The following is a 19,368-nucleotide window of genomic DNA, read 5'->3' as shown; positions in this document are numbered from 1 at the left end:
AAAGTCAGCCTCTGGAGGACCCAGACAGCCAGGGGCCAGTCTGGGCCATCTGGGTCGTGGAAGGAGTCCTCTGGGGTGGAAGGAGTCCCAGAGCCACCACCATCCCTTCTCCCTGGGTGGTCATGGCAGTGTGGCCAAGACAGGGGCTCTGCCTTGGCTGGGCAATGAGGGGTCTGCCCTGGGAGCTGGGGACATGTGTGGTGTCCCCGGACCGACAGCCTATTTTTTACAGAAGTACTTTTCCTCCAGACACTTAGAATCAGTCCGTGTGTATTAGACAAATTATATATCTAACTGGAAAAATCTAACTGCATTTTAAATCCTTTTCTTATAACTGGCTGATATTTAAAAAGCCACTTTGGTAACTTCTGACTAGGTTTGTACCTGTATGCAATTGAGACAGTTAGGTTGATGTTTAAAAAAAAATAAATACTGTTTAATAGGATTTTGCATGCCAAGATTGAGGCTGAATGTCAGAGCATAAAAATGGGTTTATATGTAATGGGGAGATTACAGACAGTCCCCTCTACCCCCGGCCCCCCTCTCACAGAGTGGTCCTGGCAATCCCTTCCTGCCTATAAATATTTGGGGTTGCCTCATTGGCATGTCAGCATGGGTGAGAAGAAGCCAGATGATTTTATGATCTATAAATGCAGGCACCAGACATGCTCCTAAATTCATTAGTGTTTGCTTGTCATTACAAATGGCCTGGGTTGTTTGCCTTCTGACTAGACGGGTGGACAGTCAGGGCCCAACTGCAGGGCGTGGAGGGCTCTGAAGTTCTGACTCTCTTGGGAAATGAAAGTTTAAAGCAAACTTTTAATTTATGGCTGGAGATTGTTCCCTTCCCTTGAGCGTAGGTCTTGAAAATTTGACTCTTTAGATGTAGATTGGCTTTTCCTTCAGTGGAAAATATGAGATTCTTGGATGAAAACTACTCATAAAATAAGTTGTGATCTCTTGTTTTTTTTCCCTTTTTCCTCTTCTGCATTGTGGATAAACTTTTTGGAGAGGGCAAGCCTCTCAAAATGTTATGCCCAGACACCTCTGTGCGCGGCAGAATTTGCACGTCTCTCCCCAGCCCTGTCCCATTCCACAGAGCACAGCCCCACTCCTCGGCCACTTTTCCCTCCTCTTGGACCTGGGGCACTCAGGGCTCAGGTTGTGGCCAGCCCCTGCCTACCTGCCTATACCCCCAGGGTCCATTTCAGACCCCAGATGACCCCTTGAGGTGATTGTGAGGCTGTGGGAGGCTCTGAGCCTCTGCCCTCTGGTGTGGAGGCGGTCAGAGCAGCGCTGAGCCGTCTTGGCTGCGTATTTGCTGAAGTCAAGGTATAGTCAGCCCTTGGAGTCTGAGTGGCATCTGGAGGAAGGCTGATGTGCAAGGGGGCCAGTGTGTGGTCTCCGAGTGGAGCTGTGGAATTTTTTTTTTTTTTGCAGTATGCGGGCCACTCACTGTTGTGGCCTCTCCCATTGCGGAGCACAGGCTCCGGACGCGCAGGCTCAGCGGCCATGGCTCACGGGCCCAGCCGCTCCGCGGCATGTGGGATCCTCCCGGACCGGGGCATGAACCCGTGTCCCCTGCATCGGCAGGCGGACTCTCAACCACTGCGCCACCAGAGAAGCCCGGAGCTGTGGATTTGAATGTAGTTAGAGGAGCCGTTCTTCTCAGCAGTCTTCTTGTGGCTTGGCTAGGCATTCCTGGGCCTGCTGGGGACGGCGGGTTCCATGCTTACCGTTCAGTCATTCGGCACATATTGACCTGAATGTATCACGTGTGAGGCTCCCTGCCTGGTTTTCAGGGGACTCGAGGGCGAATGCAGAATCCCTGGTCTAATGGGGAAAGTAAGAAATATATGTAAATAATGGCAAGGGCCACACTGAAGGGGACAGACTGAGCACTGTCCGGGAGTGGGGCCTATACTCGTAGCCGGGGTAGTGGACAGAGCGTCCTGGAGGGGGTCCTGTTTGTTCATGGCCTGGAGAGATCCGCGTGATTTGGCCACAAGATCAGAAGAAAGGGCATTCCAGGCTGAGGGAACAGCTTGAACCTGGTAAGGCAGTTGGGAAGGACGTGGCCATGTACAGGGACCAGTGAGCAGATTAGTTTGCTCAGAGCAAAGGAGAGGGGAAGGGTGCTGTACAAAATTAGATCAGAGAATAGGGTAGTCCCATTGTGGAGGACTTGAATGCCATGCCCGGGGCTCTTGGGACTTGGTTCTATAGGCAGAGCTGTGCTTCCTTCAAGAAGCAGAACAAGCAGCAGCCAAAGTTCGCACAGGCCCTACGGCCACAGCATGCCCCAGACCAAAACCATGATTCTTTCCCCAGAATCCTGCTGTGGTCCCCACCCCTGGGATGGCACCCCTGTCCGCCCGGTCAGGCCAGGAACATGGTGTCTTTCATCGGCGACTCCTCTCTCCCATGTTCTCTGCCCCTAGTCAGTCCCTGCCCCGTCTCCCCTCCTTCCCCCTCTCTCTGTCCCCAGGATCACCTCCAAGGTCAGGCTGCCCTCTGGACGCCTCCTCATCTTACATGCTCATCTCCATACTCACTTCTGCCCCGTCCTGCTCTGTCGCCCACCCTGTACTTCTTAAATCTCTGTCCACGTCACTGAGCTTCTTCAAGATTTCCACTGGTTTCCCCGGTGCCCATAGGATCTGTCCCGAGCCTGGAGGCCACGTGAGACCTGGTTTATTCCTTCCTGTCCAGCCCTCCCCACCCACTCTCTGCTCCCCCTGCTCTGGCTTCCTCACAGGCCCTCGGATCTACCCCCAGGCCTGCGCGCCGGCTGTTCTCTGCCTGCCGTGCCTGTCCTCCGTGCCGCTCCTGTCCCCGTGACCTGGCTCGCTCCCAGTCCCCTGCTCCTCAGCTGTGCCAGCCCTCCATTACTCCTTGGAAGTTGTCCTTAGGCACTTAGCAACACGTTCTTAATTAACGCCTGTCTTCTCCACTGGAAGGCAAGTGCCATGCTCACTGCTCGATCCCCCAAGCCTTGCACAGAGCCTGTCACGGGGAGGTGCTCGGGGAGACTAGCTGGCGTTACTGATTAGATGGGGCTGGAGACAGAGTTGAGGGGCGGCCGGGCCTGAGGTGGTGATCGGAGCCATGGCCTCACTCCCTCTCCTACAAAAGGTGGTGTCACACCTCAGAGGCTGTTGGCTCTGGTGGCTGAAAGGCTTCCTCACACTTTTAATTTCAACAAGTATCCCTGTATAGATCAAACATTTGAAAGGTGGTTTTTGTTTTAGCTTCTCAGGAGAGGAAACAGCTTTTCTGAAAGAGCCGTTCCTCCTGGCTGCTTGTGCACTGGCCTTCCCTGGTTGCCACCAGACAGTTCCAGTGTCAAACCCGAGTCACCCCTGTGATAGGTCCTGCTGCGGAGCCATTGCTGGAGTTTATCAGAGGTTTCACTTTGTTTCCAGAAATCCTGCTCTGTCCAGGGGCTTCACGTTGCTTGTTATCAAAAAGAAAATTACCAGGGGTTGGGGAGAAGACTCAGTGTGACATGTAGAATGAAACAACTATTTTGATGAATGAAGACTTACCCTGTGGCCCCTCCTGCAACTCTGCCTCGATCCAGATGAAGTCAGGCCTGGGAGCTGGGGTACGGTGGGGGTGGGGGAGGATGTCCATAGGGCGGGGCAGCCTTGAGCCCCCGTGCAGCCTCCAGGCTCATTGTTTTCTACAACGCACCCCTACCGACACCCCCCACCCCAACCCCAGTTCAGCCTTTTCTGAGTGAAATCTGTCCACTCCCAGGCCCCCTGTCTGGTTACCTTATCTCATACCTCAGTGTCCCCCTGGGACCTTTTTGTATTAAAAGCTCAGGCTCTGGTTTCTCCCATTTACTGCCTAGATGAACTTGTATAAATGACTTCGTCTCTGTGAGTCTCAGTTTTTCCATCTGTAAAATGGAATAGTAAAATCGACTTCATGGTCTGGCTTTGAAGCTTAAGCAAAATAAACTAGATGTAAGCACATTGCACAGGACCTAAAGTGTAGGAAACATGCAATACCTTGTGCTTCTCTTCCTTCCCTGACATTTTGTTCACTTTGTAACCCCTATAGTGCTATCCACTTTGCAGATACTCCATCAGTGTTATTCAAAATGTTGGTGAAAAATCATGGGAATAATGCTTGACCAGGCTGAAAGCACAGTGGTTAAGAGCTTAGGTTTTAGAGTCATACACACCTGGGTTTGAATCCCAGTTTTGTCACTTATTTGCTGTGTGACCTTGGGCAAGTGAATTATCCTCTCTGGATCTCAGTTTTACTTGTGTGTAAACGGGAGGGGGGGCAATAATAGCGCTTCCTGGTGAATGCCGTTGTTAAAAGATTAAGGGACGTTAATGTAAGAAAAGTATTTAGCCTAGTGCTGGCATACAGTAAGCAAGCTGAGCTGCTGTTGTTATTGTTTTATTATCATCATTATTATTATTCTCAGCCTGGGAACAGGACTGATCTTGTCTAGAAGTACCCTCCTCACAGAGTGAGGAGGAGCCATGGGGCTGGTGGTCGGTTATCTCAGTGTGCTCCCACCGTGTTCTCTTCCTGTCTGGTGAGATTGGGGGCCACACAGTTTGGGTCTCGGCCTCCCTGGATGTGTCCCTGGTGTCAGGTGGCCAGTGCTGCCTCTTTGGCATCTGACCAGACAGTTGTGTCTGCTCCTGACATGCAGACCTTCAGAGGATGCTTCTGTTGGGGACGTGGAAAGCCTGTGGGACACTCTCCGGGTACTGCCGCTGCTCTCTCTCCTGCCCTGGACGGCGAGCTGCCCCCGTGGGGCCTCCACACCCTCCCTCCTGGTCCTGCTCCACCTGGGTGCGCCTCTCCCCTACCTGATCCCACCTGGATTTAACCCGGAACGCCTTTCTTCTCTCTTTTTTTCCCCCTTTTCTTTCCTTCTTCCTTCCCTCCCCTCCTTTCTTCTCCCCTTCCCTCCCCTCGCCTCCACTTTCATTCCCTTCCCTCTTTCTGTAACCTGGGCTGTGTTCTCTCTGTCTGCCCCCAGCCTGCCTCCCCCCAGCTGGTTCCCGTCTCCTGCCTCCCCGGACTGTCGTGTCCACCCCATCCCTGAGGACCGGCGCAGTGCCCTGAAGCCCCCTCCTCCTTCTTGACTGTGTCTCTGAGATTCAGCCTCTCTACACCCCCTCAAAACACTTGCAAAGAAAACTGCTCAGTCATGGAGTCTCCAGGGATAGGGCTTACTTAATAGCGTTTTTCTATAAAGCTACACTTGTGACCTCTGCTTCCCGCAGGCTCATAGAATGGGAGAACTGGGAGGATCTTAAGGACCATCGAGGGCCACTGTATTTTACAGACAGGACACTGAGCCCCCCTAGTGGGAAGGACTGACCCAAACTCTCAGAGGGGGTTCAGGGCACAGCTGAGAGTAGAACCCAGGACTCCTTACTTAGGAAGACCCTGTGAAAACATGAAATTGGCAAAGTGGGCTGCACATGTCTTTATCTTTTTGTTGTTGTTGTTGTTAAATTTATTCATTTTATTTATGTATTTTTGTTTGCGTTGGGTCTTTGTTACTGCACGCGGGCTTTCTCTAGCTGTGGCGAGCGGGGCCTACTCTTCATTGCAGTGTGCGGGCTTCTCTTTGCGGTGGCTTCTCTTGTTGCAGAGCACAGGCTCTAGGCGCGCGGGCTCAGTAGTCGTGGCTTGTGGGCTCTGGAGCACAGGCTCAATGGTTGTGGCACACGGGCTTAGTTGCTCTGCGGCATGTGGGATCTTGCTGGACCGGGGCTCGAACCTGTCTCCCTGCATTGGCAGGAGGATTCTTAACCACTGTGCTACCAGGGAAGTCCCTCTCCATCTTTTTTGAACGTATTTCATTCTGTCTGTAACCTGAGTTCCTATATAGCTGCAGCTGGATCTACCTCATCCATTAGAGACAAGCTCTACCTCCCTTTGGGGGAGCAGGGGAGTGGAGGTGGGGTCAGACCTTCAGTAACAGGGACATACAGAACCCATTACTTAAGGTCAGTCATGAGTAGGTTCTTTACCTGTTCTGTCTTCTTGCTTGTCCTGGGCTAACCTTCCTTTTTGGTTCTCAGCTGGCTGCCTTGGCTCCCCACCTCTCCCTGGCCCTGCTGATGGGGCCTCTCGACCTATCTTTGGTTCACCTGCCTGACCTCTCCTTTTCAGTAATTGTATTTTGTATTTCAGTGTCATTGTCCATTGGTTAGAGCTGTGTTGTCCAAGATGGCGGCCTCATCTAGCTACTGGACACTTGAAATGTGACTGGTCCAAACTGAGGTGTTCTGTAAGTGTGAAAAACAGACCAGATTTCAGACATAGTACAAAAAGAATGTAAGTTGTCTCATCGATAATTTTGTATATTTTGTATTGATTACAGGTTGAAAATATAATATTTGGGTATATTGAATAAAATAAATTATTAAAAATAATTTCACCTGTTTTTTTCTTTTTTTAATGCGGATACTAGAAAATTTAAAATACATGGCTTGCATTATATTTCTATTGCCCAGCACTGGGTTATAGGCCTTTCTCAACCAGGGATCCATGAGAGGATTAAGCCTAATGCCTGAAGGTCCATTGTGTGTACAAACGTCCCAGTCTTAGGAGAATTAAGACAGTCACTCTCAAGTCACTTTCTGTGTTCTATGGTTCAGATAAGGAACCTTGTTGAGAAAGGATGCACCACCTCTTGTTTCTAACTTTAATTCAGATTCCTTTAGTGTTTCTCTTGTTATATAATGATGGCTGTTCGTTTGAGATATTACTAAGCTTCTAAGAAGTTCTTTTTAAAATCCCAAACAAATGTTGCATTTTGCTAATTACTTTTTTCAGTATCTGAGAGGAACATAACACTTTCCTCTTCTTTGATTTATTGATGTACTGTTATTATGTTAATAGTTTTCATAATATTAGCTTATTCTTACTTTCTTTTTTTTTTTTTTTTGCGGTACGCGGGCCTCTCACTGTTGTGGCCTCTCCCGTTGCGGAGCACAGGCTCCGGGCGCGCAGGCCCAGCGGCCATGGCTCACGGGCCTAGCCGCTCTGCGGCATGTGGGATCTTCCCGGACCGGGGCACGAACCCATGTCCCCTGCATCGGCAGGCGGACTCTCAACCACTGGGCCACCAGGGAAGCCCTATTCTTACATTTTTTTAGACAAACCTGCTGGGCCATGTATGATGATTCTTTTTCCCACTTGTTCTGTATTTGTTAGGTGTTAGGGTTTGGGGCTTCTCTCCATTGCTTTCTGTGCTCTGGAATAAATTATTTAGCATAAGAATTAGGTGTTACTTAAACACTTAATTATGAGGTCTGACAGGACTCACTGGTAAAATCACGTGGCCCTGGAAATTTTGAGTTAACTTTTCAAGTTTCCGATGTGGTGTTTAGCATACTCACCAGACACAGAAAAGTTATGTTTGGACAAAAAATCGTAGGCAGTGCGAGGACTAGGTCAGAACCTGCCTCTCCCCATTACTTCCAGAAATTTCATTTTGTGTTCCCGGCAGTGTTACAGATGCATGCAGTTTGCGAAGATCCAGATTAAGAAGGGGTGAATTGTGCTGAAAAAACGTGATTACCAAATTTAAATTGCAGTGGAAACAGTGAGCAGTAAACCAGATATTGTAGAAAACAAAAGGAGAATTAAAAGGTAGACTAAAATTTTCTCCTAGAACTCAGAGGAAAAACAAAAGGAGACGAATATGATGGATTGTTTCTAGGAGATGTCAAGTGTGTATGGAGTGTGAAAGGAGGGTGGGGCAGACGTGAGAAAATGTCTGTAATGACGAGGTAGTAAGGACAAAGCCACAGCTACAGTGTGAGTTCCATTGAGAGAGAGCGTGTGTGTGCGTATGCGTGTGTACCTCTGCGTACCTCTGTGCCTGGGAGTGGGGAAGGGCCTCCGTTCTGGAGATGGACCTGCTCTGAGGCCAAGGGGCCAGGCTCCTGAGACCTACAGACCCAGGTTGGAATCTTGGCTCTCAGGTTGACCACATATGTGGGTTTGAGCAAATTGCTTAACTTCTCTAAGCTTGCATTTCTTCATCTGTAAAAGGGGGCAATTACAGTATCTATCTGATAGGGTTGCTGTGAGAATTCAGTGAGCAAAGGATGAATGTACATAAGATGATTGACATTGTGTTTGACACTTAGTAAGTGCTCAGTAAAGTTCGCTGTTGTTATTGTCATTATTATTGACCGGATTGTAAATTATGGTTTCTCTGGGTGTTAGGCTAGTGGGTGATTTAAATTCTCTTCTGTGGGCTTTCTGTATTGTCTAGGTTTTCTGTACTGAGCATGTGCTAGGTCTCTGATCAAACAAACAAACAAAAAAATGTATTCTTTTTAAAAAGAGAACATCTGAATGATGTTATTTGAGAAAAAAATATCCCAAGAATACAGAGAAAGGGGATTGAGCGCAGTCCCCGGGGTGAGAGCGGGAAATGAACGTGAGGCCCTGTGGGCCTCGTGATGAGCCCGGGAATCCGGGTGGGCTGCACTGCGGGCCGCTCTCTGTTTTGCTCACAGGGCCGCTGTCACGTGGACTGGAGGTTGTTCACAGGGTTGCACTTGGCCGCTGCCCTGCCTGGACAGCTGGTTCTAATTGTGCAGAGCTGCACAACACTAGGGCTGGAAAAGGAATGTTTGGGGAAGTTTGCATCATCTTCATGACCCTAAATCTGCATGTTTGCTAAACAGACGGTAGTTTGAGGACTTGATGAAACAGTAGTGACTGTAAACCAGCCACTGTACAGAAATGAACAGACTGGAAGCTGAGAAAGCGGAGCTCCTCCTACTAGGTCAGGGACCCCCATGCACCCCGACCCCACAGAAGGCACCCATTTGTCCCCAGCGATTCTTTCCCCCTCTGTGGTTTGTCTCACCAGGGCTTCTGAGCCCTTATGGAGGCCCTCGTGTTCATTTCCCTCGGGGCCGGGCTCCTCCCTTCTCCACACGCAGCCCCTAGCAGGTGTTTCTTTCAAATTACTAAAGTGAATTGCTCTCACGTGAGAAAATTATGTTGCCCGTGTATGAGGTTATAGTACAGGTTAGATTGTATGTAGCACAGCACAAGAGCACGGGGTGGGTTGGGTCCGATAAAACCTACCCAGCGCACAGCATGAGGCTTTTGGAGCTGCTTCTGCTCAGTCCCTCTGTAGCCTTCCAATCCCACTCAGAATAAACTCTAGTCCTTACCTGCCCTCGAGGCCTCCACCCCCTTCCTTCCTACCCCGTCTCCTCCCACCCGCCCCAGGCTCAAGCAGCTCCAGCCTCATTGCCCACCTTGCGCTGTCAGAGCTTCCAGGGTCTTCACACTCGCACTTCCTTCGGCCTGGAACCCTCTCCCTGGATCCTTGCAGAGCCTGCTGCCAACCTCGTTCATGGTCTCCACTCCAGTCGGTTTATCAGCCAGGCATCCTGAGGCATCCGCTCCAATATTGCATTCCTTCATCCTGGTTAACATTTTTTTTAAAGGATTTATCATCATTTGACTAATCACAAATTTCTCATCTCTCTCCCCTCCTGTAGAACATAGAAAGCAAGAGCATGTTTGTTTGGTCCATTGCTATATTTCATAAAACATACTTTAACTCTGGTGTTGAATGTAGATGTGTTTTATAAATTGTCAATTACTGTTGTCTCTTCCTTTTCTCTTCCTCTTCCTTCTTCATCCTTTCTTCTCACCCTTTCCCCTCTTTCTCCTTCTTCTCCCAGGAAAGAGCTAAAGATGCCTCAGCCCACTGACAGTCACTCAGAAAGCTTGGATCTAGGAAATGTCTTTTTAGGTCTTCAACCTTCAGAAATAAAGCAGGAAAGTGCAGTTGCTTTTTGTTGTCTTGAGTTACAGTGATTTGTGTTCATGTCTGTCTCCCCCACCGGCCAGACACTGAGCTCCTCGAGGTCTCGTCTGACTGTCCTGGAGCCCCTCCAGCATGGGGGCTGGTGCTCAGCTGGGCCCCCCGCCCTCCGGTCTTCTTTCCCCTCTTCCCTGATCCCTCCGTTCTTCCTCTCCCTTCCTTTCTTTCTTCCATCCTTGCCTCCTTTTACCTTTCCTCCTTCCCTTTTCTTTTCCTTCCATTTTTCATCACAGCCAATTTTGTCCCAGTGAGGGTCTAAGGCAGCCTCCCCGGTTAGCTGCTCCCTTCTCTGTGATTCACTTGGGTAAAAGCCCTGACGTTTCCTGTGGGACAGGCCTGTTTCCTGAAGGTTCAGATGGTCATGATTTCACATGCTTACTCCATCAGAAGGTACAGAAGTGCCTAGTGGCCACCTGAAAACTATCTGCTATTTATGTTGACACATTTGCGTTATAGATGTTGACCCTGACAGGTTATAAGCAGGTTATGAGTTTATAAAAATTTTGTATATTTGAGTGTTTACTCAACTGTTAAAATTCAATTTTAGAAGCTTTACAATGTGTAATATTATAACATATCACCTATTAAAATTTGTTTCAAAGTAATCTTTTCATGATATTCAAATAGTACAGAAGAGCTCATGAAGAAAGGCTTTGATCCCTTACTCCAGTCCCCTCCCCAGAGGATTTTTCTTCTACTGGTTATTTTTGGAACTTTATTTGGTGCGCTGAGACCTCGATTTCATCAGCTTTATATAGTGTCTCTTGACTGCTCACTTCCCATGCTTTTCCTCCCCTTCTCCACTTGCCACCTTCTGTCAGCTGTACTTTTACACTGTCAAGTTAATTAACATTCTGACATTTTGCAGTTACACCAAGTCCATCAGTTTTCCTTAGGTTGACTCTAAAAGTTGCAAACCAACAAACAGCATTCATTTTTATGGCTATGTAAATGTGTAAGTGTCATTCAGTGTCAAGCTAGGTAGTGTGCCAGGGTTGTATTTCATTCTCTAAGGACCCTGGGCCATTCAAGAGAGAATATGCCTCACATCAAGGGCCCACAGATTCCCTTTTCTTTTAATCCATCAACTGCCTAACATTGGGGAAAAAATAAAATATTTAAATGTATACAGCTATTAAAATATATATTTAAACATTTAAAATATATACTATTTTAAATGTATGTATACTATTAAAATACATATATAACATTTAAACATATACAAACAGGGCTTCCCTGGTGGCGCAGTGGTTGAGAGTCCGCCTGCCGATGCAGGGGACACGGGTTCATGCCCTGGTCTGGGAAGATCCCACATGCCGCGGAGCGGCTGGGCCCGTGAGCCATGGCCGCTGAGCCTGCGCGTCTGGAGCCTGTGCTCCGCAACGGGAGAGGCCACAACAGTGAGAGGCCCGCGTACCGCAAAAAAAACCCAACCAAACAAATAAACAAAAAAAAATATACAAACAGGAATTTCTTGGTTTTTGTTATTCCTGGAGATTATAATTGCTTTTTTTCTATCATCATTTGCCCTCATCATGTCCTCAAATTTTTTCAAGTTTGCTGTTATGTTTTTATTCCTATCATTTTTAATTGCATTATTTTTTTCCCAGAGACCCTCCTTCAGGCCTCTTTGTCTTAGTCCCACGTGAACTAGTTGTTCTTTAGTTCTTTTGTATGGCTGTTATTGCTGCGCTTCCCTTCACAGTCCTCGATGCTCGGACTGTTTTCTTTCCTTTTTTTTTTTTCTTTTAGTCACACTTATTGAAGTTTAATTTTATCCAATAAAATTCACGCTTTAAAAAAATTATTTATTTATTTTCGGCTGCATTGGGTCTTCGTTGCTGCGTGCGGGCTTTTCTCAGTTGCGTCCAGCGGAGGCTGCTCTTCTCTGCGGAGCGTGGGCTTCTCACTGTAGTGGCTTCTCCTATTGCGGAGCACGGGCTCTAGGTGTGCATGCTTCAGTAGTTGTGGCTTGCGGGCTCTAGAGTGCAGGCTCAGTAGCTGTGGCTCACGGGCTTAGTTGCTCCACGGCACGTGGGATCTTCCCCGACCAGGGCTCGAACCTGTGTCCCCTGCATTGGCAGGCGGACTCTCAACCACTGCACCACCAGGGAAGTCCCTTGGCATATCCTAATTGCTAGCATCACTCCTCTTGTGCTTTGGGACCATTATTAAGTATAAGGGTTGCTTGAACACAAGCACTGTGACACCACCACAATCAATCTAATAACAGCTGGCCACTTGTTGACTGACAGGCAGGATATGCTGGACAAAGGGATGGTTCACGTTCTGAGCTGGACAGAGCTGTAGGGCATGAGATCTCATCATGCTTTAGAACGGTGCATGATTTAAAAATGTATGAATTGTTTATTTCTGGAATTTTCCATTTAATATGTTCGGACCTCAGTTGACTGCAGGTAACTAAAACTGCAGAAAGCGAAACCGTGGATAAGGTAGGCAAGACTACTGTTCTCTCACGGAACCACCACGATCCAGGGCGAGAACTTGCCTAGCATCTTAGAACTACCCTGTGCCCCTGGCAGCCAGTGATCTGGTTTCTGTCCCTATAGTTTTTACCTATCTCCAAATGTCATAAAAATGGAATCCTATAATATTTTTGTGTCTGGTTCCTTTTACTTAGCATAAAGCTTTTGACATTTATCTTTGCTGATGCCTGTGTCAGTAGTTCATTCCTTTTTATTGCCAAGTAGTGTTTGATTATATGGATGGATCACGATTTGTCCCTTCACCAATTGATGGAAACCTGGGTTTCCAGTTTGGGAAAATTGAGAATTTCCATATTGAGAACTGCCATAAACATGCACACAGTTTTTTGTGTGTACAAATGAAATGTTTGCTTTAGTGAGATTGCTGGGTCATTTCGTGAAGTGTATGCTTAACATTAAAAGAAACTGTGAAACTGCTCTCCCAAATGGCGCTACCATTTTGCATTCCCAGCTGTGAGGTATGAGAGCTCTGAAATGCCTTACTCCTTAGTCAGACCCCACTGCCAACCCCCAAACTGGCGCTGTCTCCCCCCACTGCCTCAGTGGGTCACCCACTCCCTGGGGTGCTTTTAAAACTCCTTTGACTAGTGTGTGACTGTCCCACCAGTTCTTCTGAAGATTGTTCCAGAGGGTAGGATGGGAGGGATGGGGAGAAACTTGGAGGTAGAAGGAAGGAAAAAAGGTTGCCATTGAGCAAGATGGTAATGTGGTGTGGTCCCTGAGGTCAGATTTAGTGACCTTTCCTTGACGTGGTGCATCTTCCATGTGGGCATGTTTTAGGAATGTGATTTGGAGCAGATTCCAATTAGAATTAAACACATGCGTGGAAGGGCCACATGTGGCTGCCTATGGCTCAGTGGCTTAGATCCTGTGGGGGTCTTCAGGGAGGACTTGTCCCACTCCCCAGGTCTCCTCTTCCAGGGCCTTACCTCATTGACCCCAGGCACAGTCAGGGTCAGGCCTTTCTCAGGCCACCTCAGGGCATCTGACTCCCAAAACCCTAAGCACAAAGCTGGTGGCCAGAGAAGCTTCGAGGGTGAGCCAAAACCAGTGTTGACTCTTGCTGTCACCTAGGAATGCTTGCAGATGGGGGTATTAAGACAGAGTTGTTTTTATCTTGGTTAGGGATTTTTTTCCATGGACAGTCTTTGTAATAAACACCCTCCTTTGTCAGATTGAATGTCTAAATGAATCTCATGTCGTTAGGTGTTTTTACTTAAGGCAGCTGGTCAGGCACTCTTTTGGCTCTGGGCGTGCTGATTTTGAGGTGCCTGTGGGAGGGCAAGGGAGGTGTGGCCAGGAGGTGGCTGAATATCCTGGTCTAGAGTCAGGAGAGAAACTTGGGCTGGACATGGGCATGTGGTGGAAGCCGTGGTGGTGTGTGTGATCTTCCAGGAAGGGATGCAGATGTAGAGAATATGGAAGACGACCCTGGTGGGGCTTGGGGGACATGTGTCAGAAAAGAACAAAGCAACTGGAAAATACACTGCGAATGGGGGGCCCGAGAGGCGTCAAGACAACCAAGAGAACATAGAGCTGAGGGGCAAGGACAGAGAACAGAAAATATGCAGAGAGTTTGCCTCACCAGAGAAGGAGGTGGCCAGGGAAGCGGGTTGAAACAGGGAGAACCGACAACCCTTTCAGGCGGCAGGGAGGTCTAGAAAAGATGGCTTTTGTTATTACTATCGTGGTTATTGTTGTCACCACCATTATTATTATTAATGGGAGAGGCTTTTGCACATTAAAATCCTAGCAAGGGGGCTTCCCTGGTGGCGCAGTGGTTGAGAGTCTGCCTGCCGATGCAGGGGACACGGGTTTGTGCTCGGGTCTGGGAAGATCCCACATGCCGCGGAGCGGCTTGGCCCGTGAGCCATGGCCACTGAGCCTGCGTGTCCGGAGCCTGGCTTGTGCAACAGGAGAGGCCACAACAGTGAGAGGCCCGCGTACCACAAAAAAAAAAAAAAAAAAAAAAAAATCCTAGCAGGAAAGAAAGTGGAGAGGAAGAGGTTGAAGATACAGGGACCAGAGAGGGCATCAGAGCAAGGCCTCTGAGCAGGGAGGGGGAGGGAGCCAGGAGGAGAGCGGGTCCTGAGCGGACAGGACCTCTCTTCCACTAAAGCCTGAGGAAGGGAGAGAAGGCAGGTAAATTTGTTTATTTAGTGGCAGAAAGTTTCTCCCCGATGAACCCAGGGAACAGCCACATGATGGAGAAAAGGTCCCAGAAGAAGCTGGCAAGGACTGTACAGGCTCTTACTGCCCTTTCACATCCAGTGGACCTCAGCAGACAGCTCAGAGCCAAGGACAGCCTGGGCGCATCAGGGCCCCAGCGCACCCCAGGGCAGCCACAGGGCTGGCTCTACAGCACGCAGGGCTACCAAGGCCTTACCAGCCTCAGCGCAGCCCCTTGTCTCCCTTATAGAACCAGCCCCGTCTCCTCTGGTCAATTTTAACTTAATTACACTCAAATCTGTTCTGTAACATGGACCTTTTTTAGGTAATAGTGGCTGGAGGAGTGTTGTTCTATTACTTCACGTTTTCCAAACCCACTTCACACAGATGGCATCTCATATTCCTATAAGGCCAAACACAGAAGAGGAATACTGCCAAGGAGGCTGGGCTTGGGACGTGTTTTAGTGCAGTTAGAATGGCCTTATTTCTTTTGACATCTTGATAAATCTTTCTGCACTGGATTTGGGAGATTTCAACACTGAGGAATGTTCATGCCCTGTCCATTCAACAAATGAATCTGCTGTGAGCCAGGCCTGTGCCCTGCATGTCACCTCCTTTGTCAGGCTTTATCTCTCTTGGTCTCCGCCACAATTCTGTGGCGTTAGTCTCAGCATCCCTGTTTTCATCAGCGATGCAACTGATGCCAAGAGAGCGGTCACCCAGGAAATGAGTGACAGGGTTGGGATTCAGAGCAAGGAAAGGACCCTTTCCATTTTATCAAGGAACCTCTCAAACATAGTGTTTTACTCTGTTGAAGTTTTCATTTTAAAGATTTTTTTTTCGATGTGGACCATTTTTTGGAAAGTCTTTATAGAATTTGTTATAATGTTGCTTCTGTTTTGGTCTTTTGGCCGTGAGGCACATGAGATCTTAGCTGTATTGGTGGGACCCTCACCCCCTGTGTTGGAAGGCGAAGTCTTAACTACTGGACCACCAAGGAAGTCCCAAAGTTTTAATTTTAAATGTGACATGTATTCCAGTGCAAAAGGGTCCTTAGGGAATTGTCAAACGCCAAGAACTGTACATGCAGTTTTTAAATCAGGGTCTTAGAAATATTCAAATCAAACAAATTTGGGGCAGATGTATTAAGTACCTGCTTTGGTTCTTGCCTGAATGACATCAGCAGAATGAAAGAGAAATAATAATCGATTTTGTTAATAATTCAAGACAGCGACAAGAGTGTGTGTGGAAGGAAGAAGGGAGTGTTTGGATTTAAGGCCGTGTCTGACAGCAGCGTGACCCTGGAAAGAGGAGGGTGGGTAATAACATTTATCAAGTGATTGTTACATGCCAGGTCCTCTGTGTGAGCTTTAATCTTACCTGTTCTAATGAGCTTCACGGGTAAATATATTATCAGACCCATTTAAGGTGAGAAAATTGAGGTTCTGAGAAGATACGCATCACGCAGCTAGTGTGTGGAGGGTGGGCTCTGACCTGGCTCGGTCTGTAAGGTCCACACTGCTCCCTTTGAGGATGCCTTCCTAAGTTACTTACAGTGTGGAAATAGACCCAAACTCTGAATTAAATGAACCCTTACACACGTGTACCATCCCTGCCCCCCACACTTACGGATGTGTGTATAACTTCTGCTGTTTATTAAAGAATTCAGGGAAAAACAAAGAGAGCAACTACCAGCCAGAAACTGGGCAACAACCATGTCCCAGTCCTTGAACATCAGTTTTAGAAATTCTCTTTTATATCCGATTATAACACATACATTTCCAGGGCTGGCTTTGGAATCCGTAGGGGAGAGAGGCTCTTGTCCTCACAGTTACCTTTCGAAAGGGCAGTAATATACATTTGCCGACTGCATATGTTCTAAAGGTGGGGTGGAGTAGGAGTCAATGGAACTGACTTTGTAGGTCAAATATACGCTAGAAAAGAAACTCGGATACACACATCGAGGAGAATCATGGTAAACAGGCAAACTCTACAGCTCAAAGAGATTCACGTCTACTTGTGAAAAGAAGTGGAGCCAGAGCGTTCATTCAAGGTGATGACTATAGGACTCAGCCCTCTTCTGTATTAAAACGGATGTGGTGAGAATTACATGAGATAACAAGTGAGGCTCCCTGTCCGGTACCGACACAGTGGGGGATTCTTGGTAAATGGTAGCATTAGTTAATATCATTGTCATTACCATGACTTGGGGTCTAAATTGTGAGGGTGAGAAGGACTTGGCAGGGTCAAGGATGTCTGCTGTATTTTTTCATATGGGTGACTGGGAGGACAATGGTGCCATTTATAGAAGTGAGGCCTCCAGGAAGAGGAGCTGTGTTTCTTAGCTCCTGGCTGGTTCCCAAGCATTCTCAAGTCCAGGTCATTCACCTTGAATCCGGAGCTGCCCATTGCCTGCAGCCGGCTTCCCACAGGCGCGTGCCGGTGACTTCAGTTGGGTCCTGAGATGCATTTGAAGGGCACGGCACTTCAGGCCTAACTGCTCAGTTTGTCTTTGGCCATTCCCACAGCACCCCCTGACTTCCTAGTAGACCCCTGATCTGTGTCTGTTCCGGCTGGTAGGCAGCCGACCCTCACTAAAGCCCTTATAAAAGTTCCAGGTGTGGGGCAAAAAATAATGTCATTAATAATACAGAGGCTGGATATGAGTTAGAAGGAAGCCTTGTAACTGAGGAGTAGAGAACTTTCCTTCCCTGCATTCTCTCTGCCAGGGGTCACCAAGGCACAAGCTGGCAAAGCTGGGCATTTAGTTAATGGCTTTTCCTTCATCCTTTTATCTACTTCCCCCAGGTAATCTCATTAGACTGCTCCCATTTCCTCCCTTGGAGAGGAACCAGCCTCACTGTTAGGTAACATTTAGGTCATTTGCCTCTTCAAATTATAATGCTAAATCTGCTAGAAAAGAAGAGACTACGCTCCTGAAGAAGATATTAAGGCAACCTGTCTTTCTGCCCCCTTTTGTTTATATGAGAGATGGCGGTGGGGGGGGGCCACTTCAGGAAAGAATCTGAGGTCATTCCAGAAGCTTCTCGGATCGCTTGGCCCAGGACGTCCCCTGGTTCCAGGAATGGAGGATGTCACTTGGTCAATGAAATCTGAGCATCTTCAGCCAGATTTTAATTTTAAGGTAGCCCTGGGGTATGATCCTGCTCAATATAACATTATACCCTCTCGCAGACAATTTGCATTAAGAAAGGGCTTCTGGTCCCGGGGAGCTGGCAGAGTGGCAGTGGCGGGGTTGAGAATCATTTGGCATAGAAGTCCTGGGAGATGTGGCCGGGGTTATGGAGAAAAGTGTCCTGCTTCTCACCCTCACCTCTGGGGGTCCCAGGATACACCTCCACCTAGAGACCCAGCCCTCTTCTCCAGAGGAGGAGGAGAATCTCTCCCACCCTGGGAGGACATAGATGGCCAGTGCTTCAGTCCTTCCCCATCTCTGTGTCCACATTCCAGTTAGATGCCCTGCTGTATTTGCATCCCCATTGGAATCACTGTTGAAATTGACTTTGTGCTTCCCAGGAACTAGCCAGCTGTGGATGGAGTAAGAAGGAGAAACATAGTCTCGCTCCCAACGTCGTGGCCTTTACCCGGAGGTTTAACCAGGTAAGAATGCCGCTTGCATGTGCCTGTGCAGATAGTGCTCTGTTGTCCCCCATGGGCTGGGAGCCCCTCCAGGCTTCAGTCTCAGGCACCTGGCCCCAGGTCCAAACTCCTCTTCCTAAGCCCCCACTTCATCTGTGCTTTTTCACACAGCGGGGGGAATTGAACACCTCTTTTCTGTGTTTAAATCATTTCGGTGGCTTCCAATTCCACTTAAGCTAGGGTTCGGGCACCTTAATGTGCCCTACAAGGTCCTGCGTGGTGGGTCTGGCTTCTGTCCACCTCTCCAGCCTCATCTCTTGTCTGTCCCCCCACTCTGTGGGCTTCGGCCATCCTGGCCTCCCGCCTCTTTCCTGCTGCATCACATCTTGGTCTCATCAGGGCCCCATTCGTGCTGTCCTCCCTGTTCAGCTCCCAACCAGATCTCAGTGGGAATGTCACTCTCTCTAGGAGCCTCCCATGAATCTCAGCCTGTATAAGGTCTCCCTGTCATATGTCTCCTCAGTGCACCTGTACTTCTCCATGTGGTCCTTTCCCCATCTGTCCTCATTCTGTGTAACTCTTTAGTCTCCATCTTCCTTGGCCATCTGTGGGCTTCACGAGGGCAGGAACAATGTCTGTCTTGTTCATCACTGTGTCCCCCACCACCTTGCCCTATGTCAGGCATATAATAGACCTTCAGTAAATATATGTAGAATGAATGAATGAGGTACTCAGGAAACACTTTTTGAATTGAATTTCTTTGAATTTCTGATGGCCTGGTCACTGGCCGCATGCATGCTACTACAAACCGACTTGGTCCAATCAGAACCTTTGCTCCAGGTAGGAAGCGCTGCATCCCCACCTAAAGGAATGATATCAGGGACTTGGACCAAGTAAGTGGGGTAGGCTTCTGACTGCTCAGACAGACCTGCCAGAACATGATCTTCAGTAGAAAGTACCCTGCAAGACCCCTTTGAACAAACCAAAGCTCCAAATGGGGCTGTTGACAGCTTTTCCTCTTTCTTCTTGCTTTTCTGGTTTCAGATGAGGACAGTGGCCTCGAGGTTGCACAGTGTACGTGACTGGGGCTCTGGGTGTTGGGCCTGGGTTCCCTTTGGGCCTTCCCTCCAGCTGGGCCGTCCCGCTGGGAAATGCCAGGTCCTGCGCATTGCCGTTACTCAGCTCTCTCCAGGCTTCTCCAGCCCTGGCTGGTTACCGCTCCAAGCATAGTGAGAGACT

The 19,368-nt window shown here is 48.5% G+C and overlaps 1 protein-coding gene across 12 annotated transcripts in view; it reads left to right on the top strand.

The window, feature by feature from the left end:
- RALGPS1 (Ral GEF with PH domain and SH3 binding motif 1) overlaps positions 1–19,368 on the top strand; it is a 287,901-nt gene that overhangs the window by 80,418 nt on the left and 188,115 nt on the right. For all 12 annotated transcript variants that reach the window (XM_027104820.1, XM_027104819.1, XM_027104827.1 and 9 more), the window contains one exon: positions 18,067–18,150. In XM_027104820.1, the coding sequence (XP_026960621.1) occupies positions 18,067–18,150 (84 nt within the window). The remainder of the gene's footprint in view (positions 1–18,066; positions 18,151–19,368) is intronic.

Source organism: Aethalodelphis obliquidens, unplaced genomic scaffold, assembly GCF_003676395.1.
Source record: "Aethalodelphis obliquidens isolate GAN/ISIS:26980383/991018 unplaced genomic scaffold, ASM367639v1 scaffold7, whole genome shotgun sequence".
Classification (NCBI taxonomy): domain Eukaryota; kingdom Metazoa; phylum Chordata; class Mammalia; order Artiodactyla; family Delphinidae; genus Aethalodelphis; species Aethalodelphis obliquidens.
This window is presented reverse-complemented; position numbering and strand designations above follow the sequence as displayed.